Source organism: Symphalangus syndactylus, chromosome 10, assembly GCF_028878055.3.
Source record: "Symphalangus syndactylus isolate Jambi chromosome 10, NHGRI_mSymSyn1-v2.1_pri, whole genome shotgun sequence".
Lineage (NCBI taxonomy): Eukaryota > Metazoa > Chordata > Mammalia > Primates > Hylobatidae > Symphalangus > Symphalangus syndactylus.
The window spans coordinates 123,082,105-123,098,139 of record NC_072432.2 but is presented as its reverse complement, the minus strand read 5'-3'; the positions used below and the strand labels follow the sequence as shown (position 1 = coordinate 123,098,139).

General features: G+C 43.4%; 2 protein-coding genes across 4 annotated transcripts in view; one reads left to right on the top strand and one right to left on the bottom strand.

Annotated features, from left to right (window-relative positions):
* Positions 1-16,035, bottom strand: part of LEPROTL1 (leptin receptor overlapping transcript like 1) — a 43,819-nt gene that overhangs the window by 10,653 nt on the left and 17,131 nt on the right. For 2 of the 3 annotated variants that reach the window (XM_063610905.1, XM_063610904.1), the window contains exon 4: positions 3,858-3,919. The exons of the other annotated variant lie outside the window; for it this stretch is intronic. In XM_063610905.1, the coding sequence (XP_063466975.1) occupies positions 3,858-3,919 (62 nt within the window). The remainder of the gene's footprint in view (positions 1-3,857; positions 3,920-16,035) is intronic. 3 annotated transcript variants of the gene reach the window in all.
* LOC129491468 (small ribosomal subunit protein uS8-like) lies at positions 10,121-10,594 on the top strand. The gene has a single exon (XM_055295878.2). The coding sequence runs from the start codon at positions 10,139-10,141 to the stop codon at positions 10,490-10,492; it is 354 nt and encodes a 117-aa protein (XP_055151853.1). The 5' UTR covers positions 10,121-10,138; the 3' UTR covers positions 10,493-10,594.

Below are 16,035 nucleotides of genomic sequence, written 5' to 3'. Positions count from 1 at the left end.
TGACACCCCACCCCCTCTTTTTAAAAAATTCAATCACTACCCTTCTGGAATATCCTCTCGTTAATGTGCTCTGACCTCGCTTACAGATCTGGATTTGATGTTTTCCTTCTCTTGCTTGATCTAGAAGTAACCCTCAGGTTACCCCTGCTTTTTCTCTTGTTCTGGCCCATTTATTGGCCCAAGCAGCAGAATACATATACGTGTGTGTGTGTGTGTGTGTGTGTGTGTGTGTGTGTGTGTATTTTATTTTTTTTTTTGAGACAGGGTCTCACTCTGTCACCTAGGCTGGCATGCAGTGGCACAATCATAGCTCACTGCAGCATTGAACTCCTGGGCTCAAGCGATCCTCCCACGTCTGCCTCCCAAGTATAGAATAGTATTTTGATGAATCGTGCCTATCCTTACAAATGCAAGGACAGGGCCAGCTGTCTCTGTCTTGCAGGCAGTAGCCCTGGACAAGTGAACTCAATTCTGTGGACCAAGTACTAGAGCTCAGTAACCCATGGAAACAGCGCCCAGTGGGCACACACCCCCTGACCTCTGGCCTCCCACTTTCATCAGTCGAATCACTCTGAGAGGTTTGGCAGCTCTTTCAGGTCCCCAGGGGATCTCATTGATTTGTTTGAAAATAGTGTCTGAGAGTTTGGTGATTAAGGAATCCCTAAGAGGAGGGTAAGCCAAGCCATGAAAGCCATCAGGCTCGGGATGCTGGCAAAGCTTAATAAGAAAATGTTTAGCAGAAAAGCTATAGCATTAGCCTTTCTAAGAGCAGCAAGAAACTATAGCCTTCATTATTTATAGATTGAAATGGCATCATTACCTAGGAAGTGTCATGAGAACTCAGGTCATCTGTCAGCATATTATTTTGTTTTTTCTTTTTTTTTTTTTTTTCAGACACAGTCTCACTCTGTCACACAGGCTGGAGTGCAGTGGTGCCATGTCGGCTCACTGCAACCTCTGCCTCCTAGGTTCAAGCGATTCTCATGCCTCAGACTCCAAAGTAGCTCGGATTACAGGCATGTGCCACCACGTCCAGCTAATTTTTTTTGTATTTTTAGTACAGATGGGGATTTGCCACGTTGGCTAGGCTGGTCTTGAACTTCTGGCCTCAAGTGATCCTCCCGCCTCAGCCTCCCATAGTGCTGGTCTGGCCTGTCAACATATCATTCTGAATAAACTACCCTCATAGTGCAGCCCCATCCTTCTGAATCATAGCAGTTACTAAGCTGGGCTGCCCTCCTTCTTAATCTGTAGACAGTTGTCATGATCAACAGGCAGCCAGTGGCTTTAATATATGTCCCAGGTTTAGCAACCCACTCCAGTAGTTAAACTTCTCCACAGGAGACAATCCAACCTTGGCCTTTTTCTATCCATGTAGTTTCATAAAGCAAACCACAGGAAGGCTTCACTGATACACATTCAGTCTGTTGATTCATCTATACTGGATTCATCAATTCCATGAGGACTTGGAAAAGGAGGCTGGTATGGTTTGAATGTGTCTCCTAAAGTTCAAATGTTAGAAACTTAATCCCCTGTGCAGCAGTGTTGGGAGGTGGGGCCTAATGGAAGGTACAGTCATGTGTCACTCAATATGGGGACACATTCTGAAAGATGCATTGTTAGGCTATTTTGTCATTGTATGAACATCATAGAGTGGCCTTACACAAAGCTGCATGGTCTAGCCTACTACACACCTAGGCTATACGGTATAACCTAGGGGTCTCTGACCCCCAGTGCTGATCCATGGCCTGTTAGGAACTGGGCCACATGACAGGAAGTAAGTGGCAGGCAAGATTATAGATAGATTATGGGCATTGCAATGACCAATTGCAATCATTAGTAATTATCCTGATTAGAATGCCAACTATTAGATAGTACATTCAAATCACTTACAACAGATTCTTCACAGATATATAACATAGGAGATGGTTCAGGAAACTTGATTCTCCATAGTCTAAGAGTTCAGTACTAAGAGGTGAAGGGATAGTGATTATATTTTATGTGAGCTTTTTCCAAATGTCTAAATGCATCTATTTCCAAAACATTTCAAAGGAAATGATAGAGTAAAATGGCCATGACTAGTTTAGCATTTTCTTTCTGATAATGGCTAATTCGGATGTTGGCAAAGCCATCTCATGGGGAAGCAGTCTGAACCCCTCTCCTGGAGGCAGGAGTTCTGGCCCTGTCCCAGTTCTAGCACAGGCCAACTGTGGGACCCAAGCAATTCCCTCTGGGTCCCAAGTTTCCTAGTACACCAAAACAGGATGTGGATAAAATATTCCTTTTAGAGTATTTAATTTTAAAACTGAAGGCATTATGATTGTATAAGTGTTCTATTAATTTTTCAACACATTAAGGAGAAAAAGTAAAGCATCCATCTCCCAACCTGCCTCTTTTCATCCAATAAGAATTTTATAGAAAGCAATGGAAGAAAATCTGCTGAGTGCTCAAGGTTCTTTATAAACACCCGGCATTTCCTATTAGGTTCCTTCCATTTGTTTTCTATTGTATAAAAAGAACAAAGTGATATTTTTGTGGCTCATCAAAAAACTGAGAGTCGACAATAGTTCTCTCCTACTAAGAAAACACTGTTAACTTCTCTGACTCTTTCTTTCCTGAATAGTAGGCTTAATTTCTTAGCCTATATTTGGCAGCTCATAACAGTCAGATACTTATTAATCTGTTCTGGCTCGTTTCCAGGGACAATCATAACAACAGCTAGAGATGCCAGATTATTTCTAAGGAAGTATTTTTGTCTTGCTTGGTTCTTGCTGCACCTTTTTCTTCAGAAACACCTTTTAAGCTATGACAAGTGAGATAATTATGTATGTATGTTTTCCTTGCAGGGAATTTGTGCAGTTCATAAGATTCAAGTGATACTTTGGTTTAGTTTAATGGCCAATCTGGGTATGTTACATCGAGTGCCTTAGGTGGATTCATTAGCCTGAGGACATGTGAGGTGATGTTTTCTGGCATTCTCAACTTACTAAAGGAATGCTTTCCACAACTTTGCTTCTAAATTGTTTGTTTAGAGCTTCGATAATATTTCCCTGTAGAAAGAACATTATGTTAACTCCTAATGGATGACACTCATGGTAACGACCTGAATTCAAGGGAACATGTTGTTTAGGATTGAAGAGAAGAGCAAGGTAATTTCCTCCCCACTTCTTAAATATGCAGCTGACCCTAAGTACCTTTTATTTTTATACTTTTTTCTGTTTATATAGTTATGTAAATAACTATATAATAAACTATATATATGAACTATATATGGACTTTGTTTAGATCTTGATTCAAATAAACCAACTTTGAAAGGATATTATGGGAAATTTAAACACTAACTGGATAGTAAAGCTTTATTGTTAACTTTTTCAGGCGTAATAATCATATTGTGGTTTTTCTTAAGAATAAGGAAGGGTCATATTTTAGAGATATTCACAGATTAAATGATATGTCTTGGATTTGCTTTAAAATAATCCGAGTTAGAATGAAGAATACATGGATGAAACAGAACAGCCATGTGTTCAGAATTGTTGAAACTGGTTAATTGGGAGTTCAATATATTCTATTTTTTATAGGTTTGAAAATTTATATGAAAATAAGTGTGCAAGAGACTACTGGGTAGATAAGGAAGAGGGAAGTCAGATACAGGAATTTCCATTCTCCAATTCCTAATGAAAAGATCAAAAGCTGCAAAAACTCATTATGGCCCCAGTGACCCATCCCCTCTTCCGGCATTCTCATCATCCCACATTGAATCAAGGTTGGTCTGTGTGATGAATATTACATGACAGAAGTGATGGTATGTCACCTCTGAGATTAGGTTATAAGAGACAGTGTGAGACTAACAATCTTACCAACTTTGTGTTTTGGTAGTTTCTTCTTCACTGCACTCGAGGTACAATGGCCTTGCTATCTTCTGGAAAAAAAAAAAAAAAAAGCGTATTCCTCTCTTTGAGCCTTTGAAATTGCTGATCCTTCTATCCAGAATGTTCTTACCCAGGTCTCTATGGAGAGAGATGCTGCTCCTTTACATCATTCATGTCTCTGTTCAAATGACATCTTGCCAGAGACGAACACCTTGTCTAAAATAAATCCCATCCCCATGCCATCATTCCCATCTCCTCACTCTGCTCTATTTGGTTCATTTACTTTTCATTGATTGAAATTATGTTATTTATTGTTTGACTAAATGAATAAATTATAGGTCTGGATAGAGCTTCCTGAGCAGGAATAGGTATAGACATGGGAACCATGCAAACATACTTCATACTTGAGGTTTGTATGTGTGTATATGTACGTATGTGTGAGTGAGAGAGAGACAGAGCGAAAGAGAGGAATGCTAGTATGACATCAGAAAACCTGACATACATTTAGGAATAAATGTAGTAAAATGACTGCAAGACTTGTACTTGGAAAACTATAAAACACTGCTGAGAGATGTTGCAAACCTCAATAAATTGAGAGCTATACCATGTTCATTGATTGAAATACTCAATATTGTTGTGGCAGACTGCATTTTCCAAAGATGGACACCATAATATATTCCCTCCCATATGCTTTTCTTACAATGTAACATTAACACTCTTCCTATTGAATGGTCTATGGTCATTCCCCTTGAACCTGGGGGGACATTTACACAACTGGGTTGACCACTAGAGTATGGCAGAAGTGATGCTTCGTGACTTCTAAGGTAGGTCAGAAATGTCCATACACTTCTGACTGATTTTCTTGGGATGATTCACACTCTTGGAATGGATGTAAGAAAGCCACATTGCCATGGAAAGGCAGAGTTATATATGGAGAGGAGCAGAGACCCCTGACCTTCATACTAGCTGAGCTCCCATTTAGACATCCAGCACCAATTGCCAGCTATGTAAGTGAACCATCTTGGGAGATGATCCACCAACCCCCAGCTGACACCACGTGGAGCAGACAAACCCTTACTGTTAAGACCGGACCAAATTACAGATTTGTGAGCTGAACAAATGATTATTGGTTTAAGTCAATAGGTTTCGGGTGGTTTGCTATGCTGCAATAGATAACTGTTACAATTGTTAAGATTCATTCTCCCCAAATTGATCTATAGCTTCAATGCAATCCCAATCAAACTCCCAAAAGTTTTTTTGAGAGAGAGAGTCTTGCATTGTTACCCATGCTGCAGTGCAGTGGCACGATCTCAGCTCACTGCAACCTCCACCTCCTAGGTTCAAGGGATTCTCCTGCCGCAGCCTCCCGAGTAGCTGGGATTACAGGCATGCACCACCACACCTGACTAAATTTTTTTTGTATTTTAAGTAGAGACAGAGTTTCACCATGTTGGCCAGGCTGGTTTTGAACTCCTGACTTCAAGTGATCCACCCGCCTTGGCCTCCCAAAGTGTTGGGATTACAGGCGTGAGCCACCATGCCCGGCCCTCCCAAAAGTTTCTAAAAATAGAAATTGACAAGCTAATTCTAAAGTTTATATGAAAATACTAGACTGGGTGAAGTGGCACAGGCCAATAATCCCAGTACTTTGGGAGGCTGAGGTGGGAGGATTACTTGATGACAGGAGTTTGAGACCAGCCTGGTCAACATAGTGACACCTTGACTCTACATAAAAATTTTGAGTGAATTTTTGAATTTAGAGTGAAGTAGGGGTCCAATTTCATTCCTTTGCATGTGGATATCCAGTTATCCCAGCAGAATCATCTGGAAGAGATGATTCTTTCCACACTGAATTACCTTGACACCTAAAGTTAATTTTTTTTTTTTTTGAGAGGGAGTCTTGCTCTGTTGCCCAGGCTGGAGTGCCGTGGCATGATCTCGGCTCACTGAAACCTCGGCCTCCCGGGTTCAAGCGATTCTCCTGCCTCAGCCTCTTGAGTAGCTGGGATTACAGGGGCGTGCCACCATGTACAGCTAATTTTTTGTATTTTTAGTAGAGATGAGGTTTTACCATGTTGGCCAGGCTGGTCTCGAACTCCCGACCTCAAGTGATCTGCCCGCCTTGGCCTCCCAAAGTGCTGGGATTACAGGGGTGAGCCACTGTGCCAGCCTAATTTTTTTTAAAGATAAAAATAAAACAAAAAAGAAATCACTGGAATGCTTGGGGGAGCAGAAGGTAAGGAGCTAACTTTCCTGTTAGACCCCACACCCCTAATCCAGAGGCCAGGACATTTCTACTGCCATCCAGAGGCCAAGAAACCACTGCCAGAATCACATATCCCCGCATCGGGTAAAAAGCAGTGCAACGGAGTCTTGTCAGCCCCAGAAAAAACACACCAAAGCCCACATACCACTGCTGGCAGAAGAAGGATGTCTTTTGCTTTCCTTCAGGTTTCCAAGTCATCTCATGAGTTTATTTTATTAACAATATCTAGGCCGGGCGTGATGGCTCACACCTGTAATCCCAGCACCTTGGGAGGCTGAGGTGGGCAGATCACTTGAGCTCAGGAGTTGGAGACCAGCCTGGCCAACATGGCGAAACCCCGTCTTGACTGAAAATACAAAAATTTAGCAGGGCGTGGTGGCACGTGCCTGTAATCCCAGCTACTCGGGAGGCTGAGGCAGGAGAATTGCTTGAACCCAGGAGGCCAAGGTTGCAGTGAACCAAGATGGCGCCACGGCACTCCAGCCTGGGCGAGAGAGTGAGACTCCGTCTCAAAAAAAAAAAAAAAAAACCCCAAAAAACGAAAAACAAAACAAAAAACCCCAAAAACAATAAACAACAAAACACAAAACACAATAAATACGTAGATGAAACACAGAACCCTGGAGGTAAGGGAATCGAGTAAATGTAGTTTCAAGGCTCCTGAGATAAAAGGGGATGGGAATCAGTAAACAATATACAGCTTATCAACCAGTCCCAGAAGAACAAATGCTATATGATTCCACATATAGGAGGTACCTAGAGGAGTCAGACTTATAGAAACAGAGTAGAATGGTGGCTGCTGGGGCTGGGAGGAGGGGGAATGGGAGTAGAGTTTGTCATGCAAGATGAAAAAGTTCTAGAGATCTGCTGTATAGGGTATATAACAATACTGAAGTGTACACTTAATAATTTAAGATGGTATTTCAGCCAATCCCGTTTGAAAAGAAAAACAAAACAGTTGGGTGTGGTGGCTCGTGCCTGTAATCCCAGCACTTTGGGAGGCTAAGGCTGGTGGATCACTTGAGCCCAGGAATTCAAGACCAGCCTGGGTAACGTGGAGAAACCTCATCTCTAAAAAGAAATACCAAAATTAGCCAGGCATGGTGGCTCATGACTGTAGTCCCAGCTACATGGGAGGCTGATACAGGAGGATTGCTCAAGTCAGAGAGGCGAAGGTTGCAGTGAACTGAGATTGCACCACTGCACTCCAGCCTGGGCGACAGAGAAAGAACCCGTCTCAGAAACAAAATTAAACAAAGATGGTAGATTTCATGTCATATATTTTGTTCCAGAGTTAAAAAAAAAAAAATATATATATATATATATATGCATAGACAAATACATACAACTTATTAAGTGACCATTTACATTTTGTCCTCTTTATATTTTACAACTAAAAGAGTATCATGTAACATCTTATGCACGTGCAGTCTTATGATAGTTCTTATTCTTCTATTTTTCCCCAAATGGCTGGGGGAAATCTGGGTCCATGCTGTTATTTTATGTTTGTTATGGAGGAAGCAACTGTTAAACATATTTTCCAACTCAGAATCTGCTTCAAAGGGATGAGCTATTTGGACCCTTTTCAGAAACTTGTTGGGGCAAAAATTATTAGTAATAATGATAATCAATTATAATTTTATTATTTTATTTGAGGTAGCTTCATGTGCAGCATTAAAAACATATATTTATTTATTTATTTATTTGGAGATGGAGTCTCACTCTGTTGCCCAGTCTGAAGTGCAGTGGCACGATCTCGGCCCACTGCAACCTCTGCCTCCCAGGTTCAAACGATTCTCCTGCCTCAGCCTCCCTAGTAGCTGGGATTACAGGCATACGCCACCATGCTCTGCTAGTTTTTGTATTTTTAGTAGAGATGGCATTTTGCCATGGTGGCCAGGCTGGTCCTGAACTCCTGTCCTGAAGTGATCTGCCTACCTCGGCCTCCCAAAGTGCTGGGATTATAGACATGAGCCGCCAGGCCCTACTTAAAAGCATTTTTATAAAAAAATCATTAAAAAAATTATCCATATTTTAAAAATACCTAGTTAATATTTTCATATATAGCTGTTACGGGCTAAGTAGTATTCCCCTAAAATTCATATCCTAACCCCCAGTATCTCAGAATGTGACTATATTTGGAGAAAGGGCTTTAAACATGTAATTAAGGTTAAATGAGGTCATTAGCATGGGCCCTCGTCCAATATGACTGGCATCCCTCTAAAATCAGACAATTAGGACACAGACACAAAACAGAAATTGACAAGTGAATTGTAAAGTTTATATAAAAAAATCTAGATAGGGTGCAGTGGCAGCTCACGCCTATAATCCCAACACTTCTGTGTGAGGACACAGGGAGAACGGGCCATCGGCAAGCCAAGGAGGGAGATTGTAGGGAAAAGAAAGAGAGATGAGACTGTTACTGTTACTGTGTCTATGTAGAAAGGGAAGACAGAAGAAACTCCATTTTGACCTGTACCCTGAACAATTGCTTTGCCCTGAGATGCTGTTAATCTGTAACTTTGCCCCAACCTTGAGCTCACAAAAACATGTGTTGTATGGAATCAAGGTTTAAGGGATCTAGGCTGTGCAGGATGTGCCTTGTTAAAAAAATGTTTACAGGCAGTATGCTTGGTAAAAGCCATCACCATTCTCCAGTCTCAATAAACCAGGGGCACAATGCACTGCAGAAAGCCGCAGGGACCTCTGCCCTGGAAAGCCGGGTATTGTCCAAGGTTTCTCCCCATGTGATAGTCTGAAATATGGCCTCGTGGGAGGGGAAAGACCTGACTGTCCCCCAGCCCGACACCCATGAATGGTCTGTGCTGAGGAGGATTAGTAAAAGAGGAAGGGAGGCGAGACATGTTGGCAGCAATGCTGCTTTGTTATTCTTTACTGAGATGTTTGGGTGGAGAGAAGCATAAATCCGGCCTACGTGCACATCCTGGCATAGTACCTTCCCTTGAACTTATTTGTGACACAGATTCCTTTGCTCACATGTTTTCTTGCTGACCTTCTCCCCACTATCACCCTGCTCTCCTGCCGCATTCCTCTTGCTGAGATAGTGAAAATAGTAATTAATAAATACTGAGGGAATTCAGAAACCAGTGCTGGTGCAGGTCCTCTGTATGCTGAGTGCCGATCTCCTGGGCCCACTGTTCTTACTCTATACTTCGTCTCTGTATCTTATTTCTTTTCTCAGTCTCTTGTCCCACCTGACGAGATATACCCACTGGCGTGGAGGGGCAGGCCACCCCTTCAGGAGATCTCAGAAAAAGCTGAACCTGCTGACACCTTACTGTTGGACTTTCAGCCTCCAACAGTGAGAAAATAAGTATCTGTTGTTTAAACTACCCACTCTGTGGTACTTTGTTATTGCAGCCCTGGCAAGTTAATATAATAACCTTCCAGCTTTTTCCACATGTACACATGTATCTGTATGTACATATATTAATATATTTATGTTTTTCTGGCCAGGAACGGTGGCTCACACCCGTAATCCCAGCACTTTGGGAGGCCAAGGCAGTTGGATCACTTGAGGTCGGGAATTCAAGACCAACCTGGCCAACCCAGTCTCTACTAAAAATACAAAAATTAGCCAGGTGTGGTGGTGGGTGCCTGTAATCACAGCTACTTAGGAATGTGAGGCAGGAGAATCGCTTGAACCCAGGAGGCAGAGGTTGCAGTGAGCCAAGATTCTGCCACTGCTCTGCAGTCTGGAAGACAGAGCCGAGACTCTGTCTCAAAAAAACAAAAAACCAACCAAATCAAAAAAAATATATATATATATTTTTCCCAAACAGTAGATTCACACTAATTTCTATTTTGTAGCCTGCTTTTTAAACTTTCTGTCTATAAGCATTTTTCTACAATATAATTTTTAATAACCACCTGATACAGTCATAGGTGATTTAATCAATCTTCTGCTAACTTTCAGATTTTTAAAATTTTTTGTAGAAACAGGGTCTCACTGCTCTTTCCGCCATCTTTCTGCACCGCCACAATGGTGCGCATGAATGTCCTGGCTGATGCTCTCAAGAGCATCAACAATGCCAAAAAGAGAGGCAAATGCCAGGTGCTTATTAGGCCGTGCTCCAAAGTCATCGTCCGGTTTCTCACTGTGATGATGAAGCATGGTTACATTGGCGAATTTGAAATCACTGATGACCACAGAGCTGGGAAAATTGTTGTGAACCTCACAGGCAGGCTAAACAAGTGTGGAGTGATCAGCCCCAGATTTGACGTGGAACTCAAAGATCTGGAAAAATGGCAGAATAATCTGCTTCCATCCCGCCAGTTTGGTTTCATTGTACTGACAACCTCAGCTGGCATCATGGACCATGAAGAAGCAAGATGAAAACACACAGGAGGGAAAATCCTGGGATTCTTTTTCTAGGAATGTAATACATATATTTACAAATAAAATGCCTCATGGACAATTAAAAAAAAAAAAAAGAAACAGGGTCTCACTATTTTGTCCAGGCTGGTCTGAAACTCTTGGCCTCAAGTGATCCTCCTGCCTCCACCTCCCAAAGCACTGGGATTACAGGCCTGAGCCACCACACCTGGCCTTAAGATTGTTTTGATTTTTCAATGCCATAATTAGTAAAGCGATGACCATCTTCTGTCTCTGACTAATTCCCTAGGATTACAATACAAGGAGTTAGTAGGTCAAATGGTATGCATATTTTGAAGGTGTAAAGGGGAAAAAAACTTTTTTTTTCCTCTACTCACACATCTCTCAATAGTTCTGATCACCAAATGTATGTTTTTTTTTCTCCCCCACACTGACCAATTCTCCAGCACTAGCTGGCTATCCTATAATTCAATTCATGTCTGATACTTACTACCTGGAGTTAGCATTAGATCCCATAGGGTGAGGGCCCAGTCCCACAAGATTGTCCCTCCCTTCAGATGCAATCATAAGTAGTAGGTCCCCAGAGAACAAACAATGTCTGTCTGACTTGGCTACAAATCAGAGGTTCCCACAACCCCCTTCTTGGGTTTGACCATTTGCTAGGGCAGCTCATATAACACAGGAAAGTGCTTTACTTTATTACCTCTTTACCCTAAGGGACACAACTCAGGAACAGAAGGACATTTATCACGTAAGACATGGGTCCCCAACCCCCGAATCCCGCAACCCCCAGGCCAGGGGCCAGTATCAGTCCATGGCCTGTTAGGAACCGGGCAGCAGAGCAGGAGGTAAGCAGCTGGTGAGCGAGCATTACAACCTGAGCTCCACCTCCTGTTAGGTTAGTGGTGGCATTAGACTCTCACAGGATCACAAGCTCTATTGTGAATTGCACATGCGAGGGATCTAGGTTGCGTGCTCCTTATGAGAATCTAATGCCTGATGATCTGAGGTGGAACAGTTTCATCCCAAAACCATCCCCCGCCTCCCTGTCCATGGAAAAACTGTCTTCCACAAAACCAGTCCCTGGTGCCAACAAGATTGGGGACCGCTGACCTAACAGACTGCAAAGATGTTAGGAGCTGGGTGCCAGGAAATGAGGGTAGCAACCAATTTTTATTTTTTTTTAAGACAGGGTCTCACTCGGTCACCCACGCTGGAACACAGTGGCATGATCACAGCTCACTGCGGCCTCTACCTCAAGGCTTAGGTGATTCTGCCACCTCAGCTTCCTAGGTAGCTGGGACCACAGGCATGTGCCACCATACCTGGCTAATTATTTATATTTATGTAGAAACAGGGTTTTGCCACGTTGCCCAGGCTGGTTTCAAACTCCTGGGCTCAAGCAATCCACCCAGCTTGGCCTCCCAATACACTTATTATATCACAACATTACAGAAGGCTTTTAATATTTACCACCAAATTACATTTTAGAAGGTTGAGACCAACTACTTACACTCCCACCTAAAATCTATGAGAGTGATCATTTTCATATGTACTACCTGGGTATTATAATTTTTTAGAAACACTGGGTATTATAATTTTTATAGATCTTTGCCAAATTTGTGGGTAATATAAAGTATCATATTCATGTTTAAATGTCAATTGATTACTAATGAGAATAATGCCCCTTCCCGCACTCTTTATTTGCCACTTATGGGTTTTTATTCAGAATTTGCCTGTTTATATATTTTGCTATTTCTCTCTTGGGCCTTTTATCTTTTCTTTATCTATTTGTGAGGTTTTAAAGCATTCTCCTAAGCCTGGGCATCATGGTGAAACCCCGTATCTACAAAAAAAAAAAAAAAAAAATTAGCCAGGCATGGCGGTGCGTACCTATAGTCCCAGCTACTTGGGAGGCTGAGGTAGGAGGATCACCTAAGCCCAGGGAGATCAAGGGCACAGGATTAGATGAAGGTATGCATTTTTGGTAAGAATATCATGGAAGTGGTGTGCTTCTCAGTACATCATATCTGGGTGTACACGATATAGATTTTTTTTTTTTTAAGATGGGGTCTGGCTCTGCCGCCCAGGCTGGAGTGCAGTGGTAAAATCTTGGCTTACTGCAATCTCTGCCTCCTGGGCTTAATCGATCCTCCCACCTCAGCCTCTGGAGTAGCTGGGACCACAGGCCCGTGGCATCACATCCAGCTAATTTTTGTATTTTTATAGAGATGAGGCTTATCATATTGCCCAGGCTGATCTTAAACTCCTGCTCTCCAGGGATCCACCCGCCTCTGCCTCCGAAAGTGCTGGGAATACAGGCATGAGCCACTGCTCCTGGGCCACAGTATTTATATTAGAAAAAAGTCAGGTAGTGTACATGAGTTTCAGGAGCAGGAGAGAAATAAGGGAAGAGTTGTATAAAGAAGGGTGGTCGACTGTCTTGACGGCATTCACGTTCCCCCATGTCTTGAGATCAGGTGTGGCTGTGTGACTTGCTCCGGCAATGAAAGGGGAGTAGAGGAGGTGTGTGTGACCTCCAGGCAGGAGATCTAACAGCCACCGTGGAGGCCTCCATGCTTGTTCCCAAGTCTGCCAAAAGACGGAGAATGCTACTGATAGCCCAGGTTCCTGAGACAATATTCCAGTAGAGTCACAGCCAATCTGTGATATTTTGAGTGAGAAATAAACCTTTGTTGTTAGCCCTGAGATTTGGGTGTCATTCACTGCTGCGGCATAATTGAGCCCATCTGGACTCCATCAGAGAGTTTTCCAACTCGAATAAATGTCCACAATGGGCCATGCAGGGTTCTAGGTGGGTATCCAAAATGTCATGTAAGCTGGGCGCACTGGCTCACGCCTGCAATCCCAACACTTTGGGAGGCTGAGGCAGGCAGATCACTTGAGGTCAGGAGTTCAAGACCAGCCTGGCCAACATGGTAAAACCCCGTCTCTACTAAAAATACAAAAATGAGTTGGGTATGGTGGCGGGTGCCTGTAATCCCAGCTACTCGGGACGCTGAGGCAGGTGAATTGCTTAAGCCAGGGAGGTGGAGGCTGCAGTGAGCCAGGATCACACCACTGTATTCCAGCCTGGGTGACACAGCCAGACTCCATCTCAAAAAAACAAAACAAAACAAAACAAAAAAGTGTCATGTAAGATGTGTCATTCTGAGCATAACTTTTCCCTACCTTCCTATCCAAGCAGATGGCAGGTTCTGGGTTCATTGTCTCACTATGAATGTTAAAGGAAGGAGAATACATTGTTGAATAAGGTTTATCCGTATTAAGATTATACTATGTGTCTTTGAATCAAATCCATCTTTGTGATAAAACAAAGAGCTTCTGAGGAAAACCAAAATGTTTTCCCTAGGGTTCAGTCCTGGGGCAGCCTAATTGGATTTGGGTGCAAAAAATGTAAAATGTTCTGTAACTTTAACCCTCATCAGCCTGACTTTGTACAACAGTTGTTAGGGTCTTCCTAGGCTGGTGGGTGGCTCCAATACTTAAAACTGTAAAAACGGAGCTTCGGTGTGTTCTATTGTTTCCTCAGTGGTGAGTTCTCTGAATTTGTTTTCTTCCTGCACTGTTGGGTGATCCTCTTTGCACGGAGACCCCCTGGCTGGACGGCCAGCTGTGCCTGCTTGCGGGTCTCACTAAAGGGAGAGGCACGGTGTTTTCCCAGCATTAGGGATGAAAACGATGTGCTGCAGAGCAGAGGGCCCGGTGGCTGCTCTTCCAGACTTGGTATTCTTATCCTCGATACTGCAGGAAACATGTTCTCTCCGGCCCATAATGGAGGGTGAGATGGAGACTTGTGTGTACGTGGAGATGCGTAGGCATCTGACGCCTTGGCTGCTCCCCTGCCGCACTCCAAGTCCTCCCCCTGCAAGTTGCCTCAGTAAGCCCCCTCCTGCTCCTGGATTCCACCACTTGCAGCCATGACAGTCTCTTTGGCAGGGGTCCCACCTTTTATGGTAGTATTCTCCCATGCTTGCTAGCAGCATTTTAGGCTGCAGTTTCCCTCTTCAATACGATCCCGTATGTTTTCGTTTTCTCAGAAATTTCTTAGTTTCAGATCCACTAAGGCTTCACTTTCTTGTTTTAACTTTGCCAATGTATTCCTCTGTTCTTTGTTTTGTTTTTGTGACAGTCTTGCTCTGTTGTGCAGGCTGGAATGCGGTGGTGCAATCTCGACTTACTGCAACCTCTGCCTCCCAGGTTCAAGCGATTCTCCTGCCTCAGCTTCCGGAGTAGCTGAGATTACAGGCATGTACCACCACCACACCTGGCTAATTTTTTCTTTTTTTTTTTTTTTTTTTGTAGAGACGGGGTTTCACCATATTGGCCAGGCTGGTCTCAAACTCCTGACCTCAAGTGATCCGCCAGCCTCAGCCTCCCAAAGTGCTGGGATTACAGGTATGAGCCACCATGCCTGGCCTATTTCTCTGCTCCACACACACACACACACAAAGTGTATCATTTCTTTTTTCTTTTTTTTTTGAGACAGTCTCGCTCTGTTGCCCAGGCTGGAGTGCAGTGACACAGTCTTGGCTCACTGCTCACTGCAACCTCCGCCTCCTGGGATCAAGCAATTCTCCTCCCTCAGCCTCCCAAGTAGCTCAGATTACAGGTGCCTGCCACCACGCCCAGCTAATTTTTTGTATTTTTAGTAGAGACGGGGTTTCACCATGTTGGCCAGGCTGGTCTCGAACTCCTGACCTTGTGATCCACAAGCCTTGGCCTCCTAAAGTGCTGGGATTACAGGCGTGAGCCACTGCACCTGGCCAAAAAAGTGTATCATTTCTAAGATTCGGTGCAGGAGTAGGGGTAGGGAGGATCAATATGCTTAGTCCACTAGATCGTTAAAATGTGTTTTTAAAGAGTTTGTCCTCTTAAAAGAGGAAACTGCTTAGCAATACAGGCAATCGGTAAGAAACAGTGAAAGTAACAGCGAACATCTAACATTCACTATCTATGTGAGCTCTCTGTGGGTTACATTTAAATCTCACCACCACTTTATGAGGTAGATACTATTAGAATCTTCACTTTATAGATGTGGAAATGGGACACAGGTTAAATAACTCGGCTAAGGTTACACCACTAGCATCAAGAAGAGCTAGAAGTTGGGTGGTCTGCCTCCAGAACCTGGTGTGTAGCCCCTATGCTGTGATGTGTGCTACAGTGTAAACCCTCCAGGAATTCGGAAAATGGTTACAAAGGCCTGGTGCGGTGTGGCTCATGCCTGTAATCCCAGCACTTTGGGAGGCCGAGGTGGGTGGATCACCTGAGGTCAGGAGTTTGAGACCAGCTTGGCCAACATGGTGAAACCCCGTGCCTACCAAAAATACAAAAAAAAAAAAAAAATTGGCTGGGCATGGTGGCACATGCCTGTGATCCAGCTACTCAGGAGGCTAAGCCAGAAGAATCACTTGAACCCAGGAGGTGGAGGTTGCAGTGAGCCGAGATCACACCACTGAACTCCAGCCTGGGCAACATAGCAAGACTCTATCTCAAAGAAAGAAAAGAAAATGGTTACAAAG